At 42.8% G+C, this 16,739-nt stretch overlaps 1 protein-coding gene across 3 annotated transcripts in view; it reads right to left on the minus strand.

The window, feature by feature from the left end:
- LOC139467062 (uncharacterized) overlaps window positions 1–16,739 on the minus strand; it is a 157,855-nt gene that overhangs the window by 36,757 nt on the left and 104,359 nt on the right. For all 3 annotated transcript variants that reach the window (XM_071248778.1, XM_071248777.1, XM_071248779.1), the window contains one exon: window positions 9,521–9,894. In XM_071248778.1, the coding sequence (XP_071104879.1) occupies window positions 9,521–9,894 (374 nt within the window). The remainder of the gene's footprint in view (window positions 1–9,520; window positions 9,895–16,739) is intronic.

Consider the following 16,739-nt stretch of genomic DNA (forward strand, 5'->3'; position numbering starts at 1 on the left):
ACCTGATCATGCGATTCAAATATTAAGCGTGATCTGATCAATATACAATATCATAGTATAGAAATCGAATTTAAGAAAGTGACAAGAGCTCCCGAGGGCGTAATATTCAGTTCCGTATTACACGACAGGGCGACTGGTTCAGAGATCTAATTTACATGGCCACACATCGCGCTGGGTAGAGTTGCCTCCCTTAGATGTGACAGCACCAAGCTCCTTCCCAGCGCGTGACACCTTCGTTACACTCTCGGTAACATCGCTGCGAACAGTGTGGGCGCGGCCATTACAAGAATCTTGAAATTTGTCCTCCAACCCCATATGTAGTAACGTTGATACTTTTGTTCATGTCTTTGGGAATGCCATCATATTTCATTTTGAAAAGGTTTACGAATGACCATGTTTTCCAGATGAATTTACTTTGTTGTTTTAATAATCAGATTGGTTCGAGATTGCAGACTAACGGAAAATCAACCAACTTCTCCCTTACATTCTTACTATATCAATAACACGATAGTTTTAATGAAACAGAAATTCAAATTGACAAACGAAGAAAGTAATTTATCAGCGGTAAGTGTATTCGGCGTCACGACAGTCGTTACTTGTTTGTAAACATAACGGTCATTCGGTTGCGAGTTCTACTCCAAGCATGGTTGTGGCCACCTATTCATAGTGGGGAGTTTTGACTGGTGGCAGCGATAGTATGGAGAGCTCCGCGAACGGGCTATCGCTGTGAGGAGCTCAGCGAACGGGCTATCGCTGTGAGGAGCTTGTGACAGCACCAGCCCAACTGAACGAGTTCGAACCCAGTTTTAACGAACTATTTGTTTATCGATGCTCCATGAATCTAATACAACATACAATTCCTACATAGACTCTAAACATCAATCGTTGGTCCTTACCGTCATCGTAAGAAACCAAAGTTTTCGCGTCTACTTGTTTTGTGGAATTGAAGAAAACCTTTGAGCTTTGTGGTGCTGTGATGTTTTGTTTGTTGTTTAACGCCGCACTTAGCAATATTCCAGCTTTATGACGGCGGTCTGTAAATAATCGAGTCTGGACCGCACAATCCAGTGATTGATATCATGAGCATCGATCCACGCAATTGGGATAGATGACATGCAACAACCAAGTCAGCGAGCCTGACCACCCGACCCCGTTAGTCGCCTTTTACGACAAGCATGGGTTGCTGAAGACCTATTCTACCCCGGAATCTTCACGGATTGTGGTGCTATGAGACATAGTTTAGCACTTAATACTCACATTCTCATTATTAGACGTGGTTTGTGTGTTTCCGTATTTCCTTCAATCCCGGATAGCGTCATTAGTTTTTATAGACTGGTTTTGATTGTATGTGCGCTGCGTGACCTTTATGTCCTGTCGTGTCAGGTTCCTGTCAGAAGGTATTCTGATGAATTTTTTAAAATTTTTATCAAAGAGACCCTATTGTCTAAACTGAGAGAGAGAGAGAGAGAGAGAGAGAGAGAGAGAGAGAGAGAGAGAGAGAGAGAGAGAGAGAGAGAGAGAGAGAGAGAGAGAGAGAGAGATTTTAAACAAGAAATCGTGGAATTTTAAACAAGAAATCGTGGAATTTCGATCTGATAACGGAGTTCCACAATGGGATATGCGATGGATAAAAGGATTCTCACGAATGCCTTGGTCTTGTGAGAGGAACAATGTCATTTCCAGAGTTTCTGAGACTGAATGAGTTTGTTTCAAGATTTGAACCCATTTAGTAAAACACAACTAATGACAAAAAAATATATTTGCAGGATTCATGTAAATACCAATTATATCAGTATATGGATTTATTCACAGATGTCGATTTGGAGGAATTGTTACTTGTTTACGGGAGGGCGAGGTGTCTCAGTACATACGTCTTCGTGCAGTCGTGCCGACAGTTGCGTGAAGAATCTTGAAGCATCTTTTGACTTGGGGGGATTCATCGATTCTTGCGCAACTTGTTTGGATTTGTATTTTGCTCCGCTGATAACAAGGGGAAGTGATCTATGCTGTAGGCGCTAAGATCCGCCGTCGCGAAGGTGTCCACTACACGAAGCTGGCAGTGTAGTAACAGTTTTTTGTGCGATGGCTTTTGATGTTGCGCTCCCTCTAACGATTTCTACACCAATGGGCAGTCACTCCGCAAGACTTGTTTTTTTTAATATGACGGGCGTCTGGGTGGTTGGGATTGATTTGGACAACAACACTGTAAGGAGTGAACTGCCATTCTTATCAGATACGATGTGAGGTACACTGGCATTTTCATCTTAATGTTTAAATAGTTTGAGTATGTATCCAGTGCGTGTGCACGTGATTATCTGGTGGTTGTGTTTGCGTCACCGACAGCAAGACAACAGTGAGTGAGTGAGTGAGTGAGTGCGTGAGTGAGTGAGTGCGTGCGTGAGTGAGTGAGTGAGTGAGTGAGTGAGTGAGGGGTTTGCTATTTAGCATTTATCGAGACATTGTACACTCCACGTGAACAAATATGGATTATAACTTTCAGATATGCTTTGAGTTTGGGCAGATTATTACTAAAAATCACTTTTATTATATCAAACAGCTTATATAAAACAGAGAGGATATATAGCACTGGAACTGAGCATGCTACAGAAAGCACTAATATGTGGGCGTGAGTAACCAGGGTTCAACGCCGCTTTAAAAAAAGGCAGTTTTGTAAGAGTGAGTGAGTATGGTTTTACGCCGCTTTTAGCAATATTCAGCACTATTACTTCCGGGGACACCAGAAAATGGGCTTCACACACGAAACCCATGTGGGCAGTTTGTAAGAGGAAAGCCTAACAAGGTAAGTGAGTTTGGAGTTAACGCTGCTTTGAATAGAATTTCAGTTATATAACGGCATGTCAGCTGAAGTGCAACTTATGGAAGTGTACCACTTTCCTAAAAAGCATGAAAAGGGGGACTGTGCTGACAGACCGAGTGAGTGAGTGAGTATGGTTTTACGCCGCTTTCAATATCACGGTGCTGGACACAAGACATGGGCTTCACACACGTTGGGAATCGACCCGGGCCCTCTGTGTGACGAGCGAACGCTTTAACCACTAGACTACCCCACCGCCCCTGACACACCGAGGTCGTGATCAGGGCAAATGCAGGATTCGAACCCACAACAAACACATCTTGGCAAGGTACACAAGTCTGCAAAATGACATGACAGGTATAGGTTCAGAAGAAGATTGTGACACCATAAGAAATCTCTTTAAAAAGCAGAGTTCCGTTTGTATCGTAAGCATTTGAGCTTATCCTGCCAAACCGGTGCACCCGTTACAAACACACGCCAAGGCAAGTTAAGTGTTCGCCCCCAAAAACACACGCACCATATTGTAAATTAATTTTTGTTTGCATCTGACAGCATTTTTTGTCCCTTGCAAATTGGAAAATTCTTTTTGAAAAGGTTTACTTATGTCTTGACTGTTTCTAACCTTGGTAGTCGTATGACGCTCTTTGACATCAGTACACCAGAACTGGCTATTTGACCATTAATGAACGATATCAGATCATCGATATACCTGGATATTAAATTGATTAAATTTTAATGTTTTGATTCTGCCAATCCGAGCACAATGTCTGATCCAAGTGTACAAAGAAACAGATCAGGAAAGAGGGGAGCACAGCGGGAATGAAGACCGAAGGGGTCGCCATGACCCGATACTTAGGTTGTCACTAAAAGCCAAAAAGGTGCAACATCAGGACATATCTTTGTTCAGGGAGTATATGTACTACTACTACCACTACTACTACTACTACTACTTCTACTACTACCACTACCACTACCACTATTACTACTACTACTACTACTACTACTACTTCTACTACTACCACTACCACTATTACTACTACTACTACTAATACTACTACTACTACCACTACTACTACTACCACTACTACATCTACTACTACCACTATTACTACTACCACAACTACTACTACTTCTACTACTACCACTACCACTATTACTACTACCACAACTACTACTACTTCTACTACTACCACTACCACTATTACTACTACTACTACTACCACTACTACTTCTACTACTACCACTACCACTATGACTACTACTACTGCTACTACTACTACTACTACTACTACTACTACTACTACTACTACCACTACTACTTCTACCACTACTACTACTATTACTACTACTACTACCACTTCTTTTACTACTACTACCACTACTACTACCACTACTACCACTACTACTACTACAACTACTACTACTACCACTTTCGCTACTACTACTACTACTACTACTACCTCTTCTACTACTTCCACCACCACTACTACTACTACCACCAATACCACCGCTACTACTACTACTACTACTACCGCTGCTGCTGCTGCCACTGCTCCTGCTGCTACTACTACTACTACTACAACTACTACAACTACTACAACTACTACAACTACTACGACTACTACTACTACTACTACTACTGCTGCTGCTGCTGTTGCTACTGCTATAATCTAGTCATGTCCGGTAAACGTTTGATTATCTTCCTGAGGCAAGGGAGTTAACTGACTGTAAAAGTCCAGTTTCCACCCTTGCCAAACAAGGTTTGAATTTCTGGGCTCGATCGTAGCGCCACCAGTGGCTATTACGAGTTATGTCCCTTCTATGTCCTTCTTATTGACCAATCAGAATCCACCTATCATATCACTTGCATTTGCTTCAAACAAAATGACGGCGCCCAGTCAAGACGATCTGATCGATGATAATTAAAATCTACATTGCCATAAAACGTAATAAAATTACGTGGGCCTCTTGATTTATAACATGAAAAGATTTGGAAATATCTGTTTACGCCGTGTTGGCGGTACACATGCTATGCAAATCCTGCAATCGACCGAAATCTGCACGGCAGTTTACCAACCAGATGTTGATTTCGTCACGCGATTTTGATTGGACTATGCATAGACTTGTTAGTCCAGCCAAAATATAACTCCATAATTCAAGCCTAGATCGACATGGCTGGAAACCTGACATTTATAGTTAGTTAACTCACTTGCCCCGGGTATATGACCTGGTGAAAACCACGAGCACGGGTATGGTGCTGACAAACCTAGAAACATAATCGGGGTGAACCGGAATTCGAACCCACAATCACAGGTTTTTGGTGTGCCCAAAGGACTGTATGTGCGTGTATTGACTTAGCTCCTATGCTGTTTAAATATGCATGATGATTATTTGACAACATACGTGCTGATTACATTAACGATTCTGTCTTGCCACTATTATAATGTGTACGAAATGATTCAACAGTTATGGTTGGCCATGTTATTACTAGACCGCCTCCGTGGTCTAGTGGTAGAGCGTCCGCCCGGAGAGAGGAAGGTACAGGGTTCGATCCCCGGCCGCGGCATACCAAAAGACGTTAAAAGATGGTACTTGTTGTTACCCTGTCTGGCATTAAGGGGCTAAAACAAGGACTGGTCGGCTCGGAGTCAGTATACTGTGTCTGAGTGGGGTATTCATGTTAAACTGCGGCATGGTATCTCAGTGAGCTAGCACTAAAAATCGTCATCAGTCCGGACTAGTACAAGCAGCCACACACACACAAACACACACACACACACACACACACACACACACACACACACACGTGCATGCACGTCGCTATATAAGTGCAATTATCTTGGACGCGACGTTAAACCCAATTTCATCTCACCTCACCTCACAATATTATTACTGGTAGAACTACGTGTGTTGGGACTTGAATGTATTAAATACTTATTACATTCATTTACTTCACTGAGACACCAACCATGAACCAACATGAACGTGCATGTACGTCGCTATAGAGGCGCAATAATCTTGAACACGACGCTAAACGCCAAACTCACCCAACGCTCGGACCGAAATCCCGAAAAGTAAGATATCCTTCGTTTCAAGATTCCCTTCACTCTTATATACCCCAGATTCCTCTCCAAGCTGTTCTCCTGACTGGAATTGACCATTTCACGCCACGTTGTTAATGGCTAAATAACGACCTTCTTCAGAAAGGTCACGTACAATTCGATGTGTCAACCATTAGTCTAAATTAGGTTAGGCCTTCAAGTAATAATGACTGTCTATATCTCAGTGCGTGTTTGCCTGGTTAAGGGGCAAGTATGGCCACGTGTCAAGGTTATGGTTAAATTGATCTGTTCAATAGTTAGTTAGGCTATTTCTTCTGACGTAAGACAGCTATTTGTTAAATTGTCATGTGTTTCTTCGAAACCATGATTAATCGTGTGTTTATTGGGCCTTGTCCTGAACTATTGAACAAGATGGATGATGAATACGAGGAGATGCTGGGCAGTGGGACGACGATGTCGGATCGATGTGGGAGTTGGATGCAGTGCATGCATATGCTAATATTAAGACACTATAATACAAAACGCCAACGCCAGAAAATAACTCAATCTTGATTATTCGCCGAAACAGATCCATTGGCGGTGAAAATTACATGAATGGATTACTGGAGATCAGCGATGACACCAGGTGTTCGCGAAAGGGGAAACATGTCCTGCCCTACCAGTAGCACCTAATCACCACACAATTTGCAAGCGTTTGTTGTCTGACGCAGCGCAGCGGTACACCTGCCATTCTGTAAACAAACCAGATAAGGCAGGTTTAATGTCTCTGCCAAGCCTTTCTTTTGCAGTTGACTCGTATTTAACTCGGGAACCCCAGTCCACCAACAGAAGCGTCGACACATTTCACAAGTAAACGGTATCGGGTGGTCAGGCTCGCTGAACTTGGTTCATGCATATGATCGTATCCCAATTGCGTAGATCGATGCTCATGATGTCAATCACTAGATTGTCTAGTCAAGACTACATTATATACCGACAGTCGTCATATGGCTGTAGTATTGCTGTGTGCGGCGTTGAACAACAAACAAACAAACAAAAAAACAATTTTAAACATCAACGCAAGAGAAAACCGTCAAAATCAATAAATCAAGAATGAACATCACAGTTCAACCAACTCAAACATGAGGTTATCATATTATCCCGGTCGACAAATCATGCTGCGTTCAAATTGTGGTATCAACAAACCTGAATGTTACCATGTCATACTACCGGGTACCCAGTCACTGCTTCGTGAACAAAGGCCAATGTCGATAGATTCCTGCCGACATTATTAAGTATGGTTCTTTTTCTGCAAGACTCACAGATAACCATAAGCAATCCATTCATGTATACGAGTGTAGGGAATGTTTGGCTGCTTGCTAACTCTCAATGAACGCCGGTTTTACAGTATTCCAGAAACCGGAAACCTATGACCATGGGTTCGAATCCCTGATTATGTTTCTAGGTTTGTCAGCACCATACCTATGCTCGTGGGTTTCACCGAAGTGGTAAACGTCTGAGACGCATCACTTCCTCCCACAGTAAGCTGACACGCCGTGATATAACTGGAATACTGTTAAAAGCGGCGTGAAACCCAACTCACTCACTCACTTAAAAAACGATTTATCACCGCTGCTTAAGGACAGTTTTTAGATAAAAATATAGGAAGTTTTGATTTTTGTCCTGGCTTTTAAGATTTCCAACCCGTTCATCCGATTATCAATACATTAAATCAGCACTGTTGTCACATCAAGTTAGAATTACGCTATGAAATAGCCTTAGACGTAAAGACTCATTTACATGTGGACACATATGTTTTCACCAATACAAAGTTTGTATGCACAGGTCTGTAATGTCACCGCAGGCTAAAAAGGTTCCCAAATCGAGAAACCCAAATCGACATTTCTCGAAACTTTCTTAATGATATTATCAGGGATTGACAGACACCAAAGAGGTGATGTGAGAGGTTTTCACGCCAGCTAAAACATTCTATAAAGTTTGCTACTTCAGATTTACTTTCATTGATTACAGTGCCATCGGCATCAAATCTAAAGTGCCATGGTCTTCAGTGCGGGTCGCAATCGGTCAATATTGCTATGTCTATTTTGGTTGCAGCCCTCTCAACACAGCCTTATTTCCCGTACGGGAGAACATGAAAAACGAGAACATTACAACGCAACTACACAATGCAATAAATGTGTCATTAGGTCTCTGCACTTGGATGCTAAGCTATGTTTGATTGAAAAATCATGTGTAAATTTGTAAATGGCTAAATATTGATCCCAATATGTTTCATCCATAGTAGACTTAGAGGCGGCAGGTGATCCTCCGAAGGATTTGTCTTCTCAAGCTATGGCTCAGCAACCTCCTTGGGATGGACACCTTCTACCCAATGTCTGTGATCTTCTTGATGATGCCAGACTGTACTCGCGGGATATCTTGACATTATTCACTGTAGGCTATTTTATAACTGCGCGTCCTAAGGTTTTAATCACAACTGCTGACGGTAGGCAAGACTTGCAAGGCTTTACAACACGAAATGGCACGTTTTGGTGGCTGTGCAAGTACAAAAACACGGCATATGTTTTTTTGACGCCATATTGTTTTAATAAAGGCAGTTTCGTGGATGTAAAGCAAGCAAGAAGTAGACCAGTGTTGTGTTAAAAACACCACATTTACAACTTTTATCGCATCTGTTATTTTAACATTTTGGATAATGTATTCTATGTGATCCTGTTTAAATTTGTTACGTGTGTTTCAGATGGTAAGTCACGGTAGAATGTACATGTAATATATGCACGCCCATTAACTTGTGAGTATGCACACGTTCTATAAAATAGCTTACGTCGCTCGCGAGAGATCCTTACCATCACAAACCCACATCCAAGCATGTACTTAGGAAATCCCATTTCTTCCTATACTACCTTATTTGGTAGGCTTCTTACCTCATTCGGATAGAATCATGACCCTCATTGCCTCATCGGGTTGAAATAGCATCAACCCCATTCATCATATAGAAATACTCCCCACCCCACCCATAATCTGGTAGATTCATATCAACGGTCTGGCACATCACCCCATCGCCACGTGAAGATCCGGGTTAGACTTGGTCTTCAGCAATCCATGCTTGCCATAAGAGGCGACTAACGGGATTGGGTGGTCAGACTCGCTGACTTGGTTGATGCATGTCATCGCATCCCAATTGCGAAGATCGATGCTCATGATGTTAATCACTGGATTGTCTGGTCCAGACTCGATTATTTACAGACCGCCGTTATACAGATGGAATATTGCCGAATGCGGCGTTAAAGAATAAACTAACATCCCTCCATTAATTCCCAGCTCTTTGTCCTCATCTCTACATCTAATAGAAGCATAACCCTCATTCTCCTCCATACAACCAACATTCCCCATTCCCTCCAATAACCCCAAATCCATTTCCACCTTACCCCCCCCCCCCCCCCCCCCCCCCCCCCCCCACACACACACACACACACACACCCCAACCCCCAACCCCGGTACCCATCTAGTAGAATCAAAACCCTCAACCCTCATCCACAAACTCACCGTCTCATCCAACTGATTCACATCCGCATCACATCATCAAATAGCGACACACCATCATCACCACATCTGAAACCCCCCACCAAGAGCAATGACTTACCTCAAAGACCAGTAGCGCCAGTATTGTGATGCTGGCCAGGTGGAATGCATGGGCGATATCATCCTCCACGCGATGCTCCGATATGCTCCGTGAATGCTCACTATGCTGAGTATGTGGCCACCCAGATGAGTTTGTATGCACGGTATAGCTCCCACGTCCACTGTTCCTTCTCACACGTGTGACATTTCTCGGGACATATGTAGGCGTAGAATAACTGCTATTGTTTAGTATCCTTTCATTCCAAGAAATATTCGACTGAAGGAGTTTTTCAAAAATCCTGTCATTGTTGTCTTCTTCAGCAATGGTATCCGGATATCGTCTATGCAACGCTGCAACAAACTCACTTATCTTCCCCTCCGACCTTTCCAGCGAATCTGAAACAATTGAAAATGAATTAATCGAAGTCTTCCGACAAGGATGTTTACTCCGAAGGTACGTTTTTCGGTAATTAGCATATTGAATTTATTATTTATTTGGAAATCAATTGAAAGCGGTTTCCACGCCAGCTTCTCGTAACACGGTTAGGGTTTGTGAAAAGAGCTTGGCGAATTTTACAAATTGGTTGTAAAACTTCTTTAAGTAGTAATTAATTAAAGGATTCTGCGGAGATGGCTGGACCAGGAGATGAATGTGCTTCTCCCAGAATCGAGGGTCAGGATGCATCTTAGAGGAAAATGGCTACGTGACATCTCTGTACACACGTGAGATGAGATGGTGATTTACGCCACTTTGAACAGTATTTCAGTTATGACACTGTGTGTTAGTTTATTGTGAGGGGAAGGCTCAGCCTGCTGCCTGTCGTGAACATTCATCACTTTGGTACTATAAACCAACCAACGAGCATCTAATCCAGACACAGTTAAGGGACGCAACTCTGACCTGTGACCCTGGACTACCTCCTGAGACACAACAAAAATATTCCCGTCACATCTTAGTGGAGGACACGAAATGTGGGCTTAACATATTGTATCAATGTGGTAAACGAACCCATTCGGTATGACGAGGCAAAACAACCAGATTTACCTGTATAGAGACCTAACTTATGCCCCGCCACTAACGTAAGTAATTTTGCACGGGTATCTATACATACCTGTGTATATGTAAATTTACTATGCGTTCATATAAAAATCAACTTAGGTGTGTAAATAAAGTATGTAAATTGTGTAAGGAACACATATTCGTCAGTCTGTTTACGACTTTCAACACAAAACAGGTTGTTTTCCAATCAAAGTTAAATGAGAAGAGAGTTACTTCACCGAAAGTTTTCGCGTGAAGCAACATGTGTTTGATTTAATTGGTACGCAAAGTTTTGACTCCTTGAAACCAAAAGAAAATACCGCCCGCTCAACTCTGTATATATGCATAAGAGTTGGCAGCTGTTGACAAATTGTTTGGTGTTGTCAAAAGAACAGATATTAATTAGATCATCGTTTTACGTTGACATAAACGTTGACGTTGCAACATATACACACAGTGCAAATTTACATTTACATTTGCACCTGCTCCAGACATGACGCAAATTTGCCCCTTGTGTTTACATGACAAGTATACTCACGTATGTATTTCTACCCACTTATGCACCTATACACACATATGTAAAGCGGCGTATGTGAACGGGGTATTAGTAGCGATATACACACACAGACTGGCAATTACCACAGCAACAACAACAACCCGTTGACCTGTGGATTAAACCTAAACTGTTTACTACGTCCAACAGCAATTGGGACAGTCTTTCCCCACTTGTCTAAACCAGCCTTTGATAAATCAGTATTAACTGTGAAACCTATACAGCTGACAAGATCCAATAATCCTATTCCCACGTGTGACTGTGAACGATTCAGTCTCTTATTGGCGATATCCATCTTATTTATCTACAGCCTTTGTCAAGAACGTATAAACCCTGGTGATATACTAATTACATTGTTATGTTGCTGTGGAGATAGTTGTAAGTTTATTTGTAGTCATTGTCGGTGGGAGCAAACGGTTGAAGCGCTGGTAGAATGTCGAGAGAATTGGTTCCCATATTTTAACAGGAAGTGTGATTAGAGTTACCGCCCCTGGTTGTTTACAAACATGACAGTCTTCGAGAAGTTTCGAGTGGGATAGTTTCTAGGAGGCTAACTGTATCTTTATAAGAAGGACCAAATTCAATGCCTTGTATCTCACTTGCGTCTCATCTACTGGCCAAGCGCAGATGGGATACCTATCTGAAAATACACCATATTCCTGCCAGTACAACTAATTCACATTCAAGAACAGAGACGAGCCTTTTAAAGACATTCGACGGTTAAAATTCAAGACATTCGTTAGTGTACAGACATACGTTGTAGTGCTTGTTACCTATCACCGTTCTCACTTAATTGACCCTTTGTACTGCCTTTTAGTTAGTATAAACCTAATAACTCTGCTTCGATATGATTAATTGATAACTGCTTGATCTTGTGTGGTAATTATTGATGTCAAATTTTTCGTTCTGTAGGAACTGATTTCTGGGTTAAGCTTTGCTGGTCAAATTGGAAATCGCTTAAGTATTACCATTGTTATAGATCGCCCAGCCGGGGGCTTTCCGATGACAAATGGGTTAATAAGGGGCCGACCATTTGATATTCTTAGGGGCTAGGAGGTTTAGAAAAAAAGGTAATAAAATACAGATCCAGAAAGTTCTTCAGGATCTACCATTAGAAGTACTGGTTTTTTGGACATACTGAAAGTCATGCAAAAAACCGTGTTCTCAAATAAGGAATGGTGTTGGACGATATTAGCTGCGCGCCCGTCCTGTCTCCATGTGTCAGAAGGTAACCTAATTTCCGGACATTTCAAGCGTTTTAGTACCATTACAGAATGTACATCTTCTAAATATGAAGATACTTACTGACAACCTGCAGATGCAGAGATCACATTTCAAGATGTTGTGTTTCAAGATACTAAGTTAAATCTTCGAGAGACTAAGTTGAAAATTTCAAGAGACTAAGTATTATTTTAGATATACTAAGATTGAAATAGATAAGATAGATTATCTGTATTTCTTCCGACATCGAAAATGTTCATTAAAACGCATTATGCAACTTCAAACGTGATATAAAGTAGCTGAACAAACATATTTACATTTGTATTTTAGTGACCCCTAAAAGGCTGACGTACAATTATGCACTGTCAGCAATTATCTAGCTTACGTATAACACACAAAAATATCATAGTTTGCTTGAAATTCACATGCAGTATTCTATTACCTGTCTGCAGCACATTTCTTGTAATATAAATATACCCAACATCACATAACGACATCGCCTGTGCGTCAGTCTGGCAATTATTGCTAGACAGCCTCTCCATTTCACACTGGTGCTACCTGTGGCATATATAGTCAAAGTTTATGTACACCTACCATGTGTAGAGTTTTGCGTCAACCCAACCTTAACTGGCATCTCTCTATCAACCATGGGTCCGGAAAGAAATGGCATTAAATTTTGGGAGATGCAAATTCACAAAAAGATGAGCGAATTTGGTCTAATGTTGCCTTAAGGACAACTAAACTGAAATGACATCGTGATATTTGTTTTAGAGATACCGCAACCAAGTTGACCGGTTTAAGGGGACACGGGTGGTCCAGTCGTCTAAGACGCCGCGATTCGCTGTGCAGAGTTGCGTCCCTTGGGCACGCCAGAAACCTATGATTGTGGGTTCGAATCCCGGTTCGCCCCGATTATGTTCCTAGGTTTGTCGGCCCCATACCCGTGCTTGGGTTTCACCGAAGGGGTAAACGTCTGAGACCTGCATCACTTCGGGATTTCCTGCTACATTAATACTGTTTATACTGTTAAAAGCGGCGTTAAACCCAACTAACTCACTAATTGATGTAATTGAACTGTTTTACGTAATTTTAAATAGCACAGGTCTTAGAAGTGTTCCACTTTGGTGAAGCCTACAAGCTGGGTTTGATGCAAAATATCATGATCAGGGTGAAGTTTGGATTTAAACCCACGATCAGTGGATACTGCAAAGGGACGCAACTCAGCACAACATATTACGGCGGCGTTTACCATTGAATCAGGATGATGACTGATTGCACACAAAAACTAGATAAAAACAGTGACTGTTCCCAATAATGAATATATCGTATAGCCGAAATTCTTCCACACCAATGATCAAAAGGTACCACTGTTTACAATCATTGCCCAGATGAAAATTGAGATTGTTTCAAATAAACAATTCAGCAGTCAAGACGAATCCATGAAGCTGTTATTCTTCCATATAAGAGGAAGCTGGAAAAAACAATTATGAGATAACTTGATTCCACACGGTGTTTTCTACCATTCATGTCAGGTCCTGTGGGAAGAACCATGATCTTATCATCCATAAAGAATTCCGTTGCAATATGGAGTTGCAAAGTGGTTTCTAACGGAAACAACAGCTCAAGCACACGACAACGCTGCCGCTACCACTCCCCAGGAGAAACGCGTCATCACGGCGGCTGTAATCAGACCTGAAGCACTGTCTGATTTGGTTTTTCCACTAATTAAACATTTTGTTATCCGGTCGGATCAACAACGATCAAAGCCCGGGAGGTGGATTGTTTTACGACTGTTGCCCAGCACAGAAAACGGTTGAAACTCGTTCAGTGTGACCCATTTGAACCGTGTCATGATTAATATATTGAGAGTGACAGGTTTTACGCCATTAATATCTCCACCGGGGACGAGGGAATTTGACCACCTTGTTCCTATGTGGGGATTTGAACATGGGTCTTTGGCGTGACGGGCGGACACTTTAAACACTGCGCTACCTTTTCGGCCTTTTGCATTGTTAACGAAATCTTGTGTGATGTGAGTACATGGTTGCTTTGGCGAACACCTGTGTCATCAATGAGTTTCAGTGATCCATTCATATAACTTCCACTCCTATTTAGCTTTTTGTGCCCAATGGAATCTGTTTCGTCGGATAATCAAGACTGGTTATTCTCTGGCGTTGACGTTAAATATTTGATATATGACGCGCTTGGTAAATTGATGATGATGTGTCATTGTATGGAAGGGGCAACCAATGGTGTCGATCAACCAAACGAGTTCTATTCTTACACACAGTTGAGTCGGACATTTGTTTGTAAGCAACTGTAATGAGACACATTCATTCGAACGACATTACCAGATAAGTCGACGTCGACGTAAATGGGTGTTGCACAATGTTTTCAGACGGGCAACGAGGTACCACGGGTATCAATGAAGTACCACAGGTATTAACGAGGTACCACAGGCATCAGCTAGGTACCACAGGTATGAACGAGATACCACAGGCATCAACGAGGTACCCAGATAGCTAGGTACCACAGGTATGAACGAGGTACCACAGGCATCAACGAGGTACCACAGGTATGAACGAGGTACCACAGGCATCAACGAGGTACCACAGGTATGAACGAGGTACCACAGGTTTCAACGAGGTACCACAGGCATCAACGAGGTACCAGGATAGCAAGTTACCACAGGCATCAACGAGGTACCCGGATAGCGAGGTACCACAGGTCTCAACGAGGTACCACGGGCATCAACGAGGTACCCGGATAGCGAGGTACAACCGGTCTCAACGAGGTACCACAGGCATCAACGAGGTACCAGGATAGCGAGTTACCACAGGTATCAACGAGGTACCCGGATAGCGAGGTACCATGGGTTGTTTGTTTGTTGTTTGTTGTTTTACGCCGCACTCAGCAATATTTCAGCTATATGACGGCGATCTGTAAATAATCGAGTCTGGACCAGATAATCCAGTGATTAATGTCATGAGCATCGATCCACGCAATTGGGATCGATGACATGCATCAACCATGTCAGCGAGCCTGACCACCCGATCCCGTAAGTCGCCTTTTACGACAAGCATGGGTATCAACGAGGTACCACACATATCAACGAGGTAACCAAACGTTTGTTCGTTCGTTAAAAGCCGCACTCAGTAATATTCCAGCTATATGCCGATTGCTTGCAAATAATCGAGTCTTGACCAAATTATCCAGTGATTGTTATTATGAGCAACGATCTTCGGGTTACGGTGACCCCATCAACCAAGTCACTCACATTGTCCTGCCGATCTATCAAGTCAATTACGTCAAGCACAGGTTGCCCGGAATTCGGACCTGGAATCCCCTTAGGATACAAACTCTGCCACATGACTAGTCCCATAGTTTATCGTAGGAGCGGACTATGATAAACACTTGTGGTCACGGTGTTTGACAACCGTGGCTGGTTGTCAAGTGATGCACAGAGTGTCTGGTTCTCAAGAGGTTCAAACATGATCGTGGTCAGACGAGGTTAACCGATTCATAAGTGTCTTGGGTTGGAGGGAGGGGTGTCTAATCAGTCCTACATTCGTCACTCTCTCACACACACTTTCCTCCCACAACAAACTGACACATCGGCATACAACCGAAATATTGTGAAAGACAGGCCGGCAATCATTATGGGTCTCAGACACTTCCTTGCTTGTTTTTAAGCCTCGGCGTACTACAACGTATACCAGCGTGCTTTTAACGTATACAACTTACACCTAAGTTATCAATAGCATGTTTCAGCGTTGCGGGCCTTTTGGCAAAAATTCTCATACGTCGCCATACATTACACCTCACTTATCCATAGCGTGTTTCAGCGTTGCGGGCCTTTTGGCAAAAATTCTCATACGTCGCCATACGTTACTGCTACGTTACAATATACGAGGGGGCACGGGTGGCCCAGTCGTCTAAGGCGCCGCGATTCGCTGTGCAGAGTTGCGTCCCTTGGGCACGCCAGAAACCTATGATTGTGGCTTCGAATCCCGGTTCGCCCCGATCATTTTTCCAGGTTTGTCAGCACCATCCCCGTGCTCGTGGGTTTCACCGAAGTGGTAAACGTCTGAGACCTGCGTCACTTCGGGCTTTCCTGCCACACTAAGCTGACACGCCGTGATATAACTGGAATACTGTTAAAAGCGGCGTAAAACCCAACTCACTCACTCATTAGCACTACGACGGTCGTAAGTCCATGTCAAGGTATGGGAGTCACGATCACCTTAGCGCTAAGATCACTTTGTACAACGGAACCCTGGTCCTTATCACAGAGGTTAGCAAGGTCACACCACACGTCAAAGGTGTACCGGCGGTCGTCGTCCTGCGAATGGAAACATTCGAGGGGTCGTCGTCCTGCGAATACCCCAGCAAGATGTCACTGAACTGAGTTTTTCACCCAGGCTCAGG

Source organism: Haliotis cracherodii, unplaced genomic scaffold (genome assembly GCF_022045235.1).
Source record: "Haliotis cracherodii isolate W230 unplaced genomic scaffold, xgHalCrac1.p SCAF_19, whole genome shotgun sequence".
Taxonomy (NCBI): Eukaryota; Metazoa; Mollusca; class Gastropoda; order Lepetellida; family Haliotidae; genus Haliotis; species Haliotis cracherodii.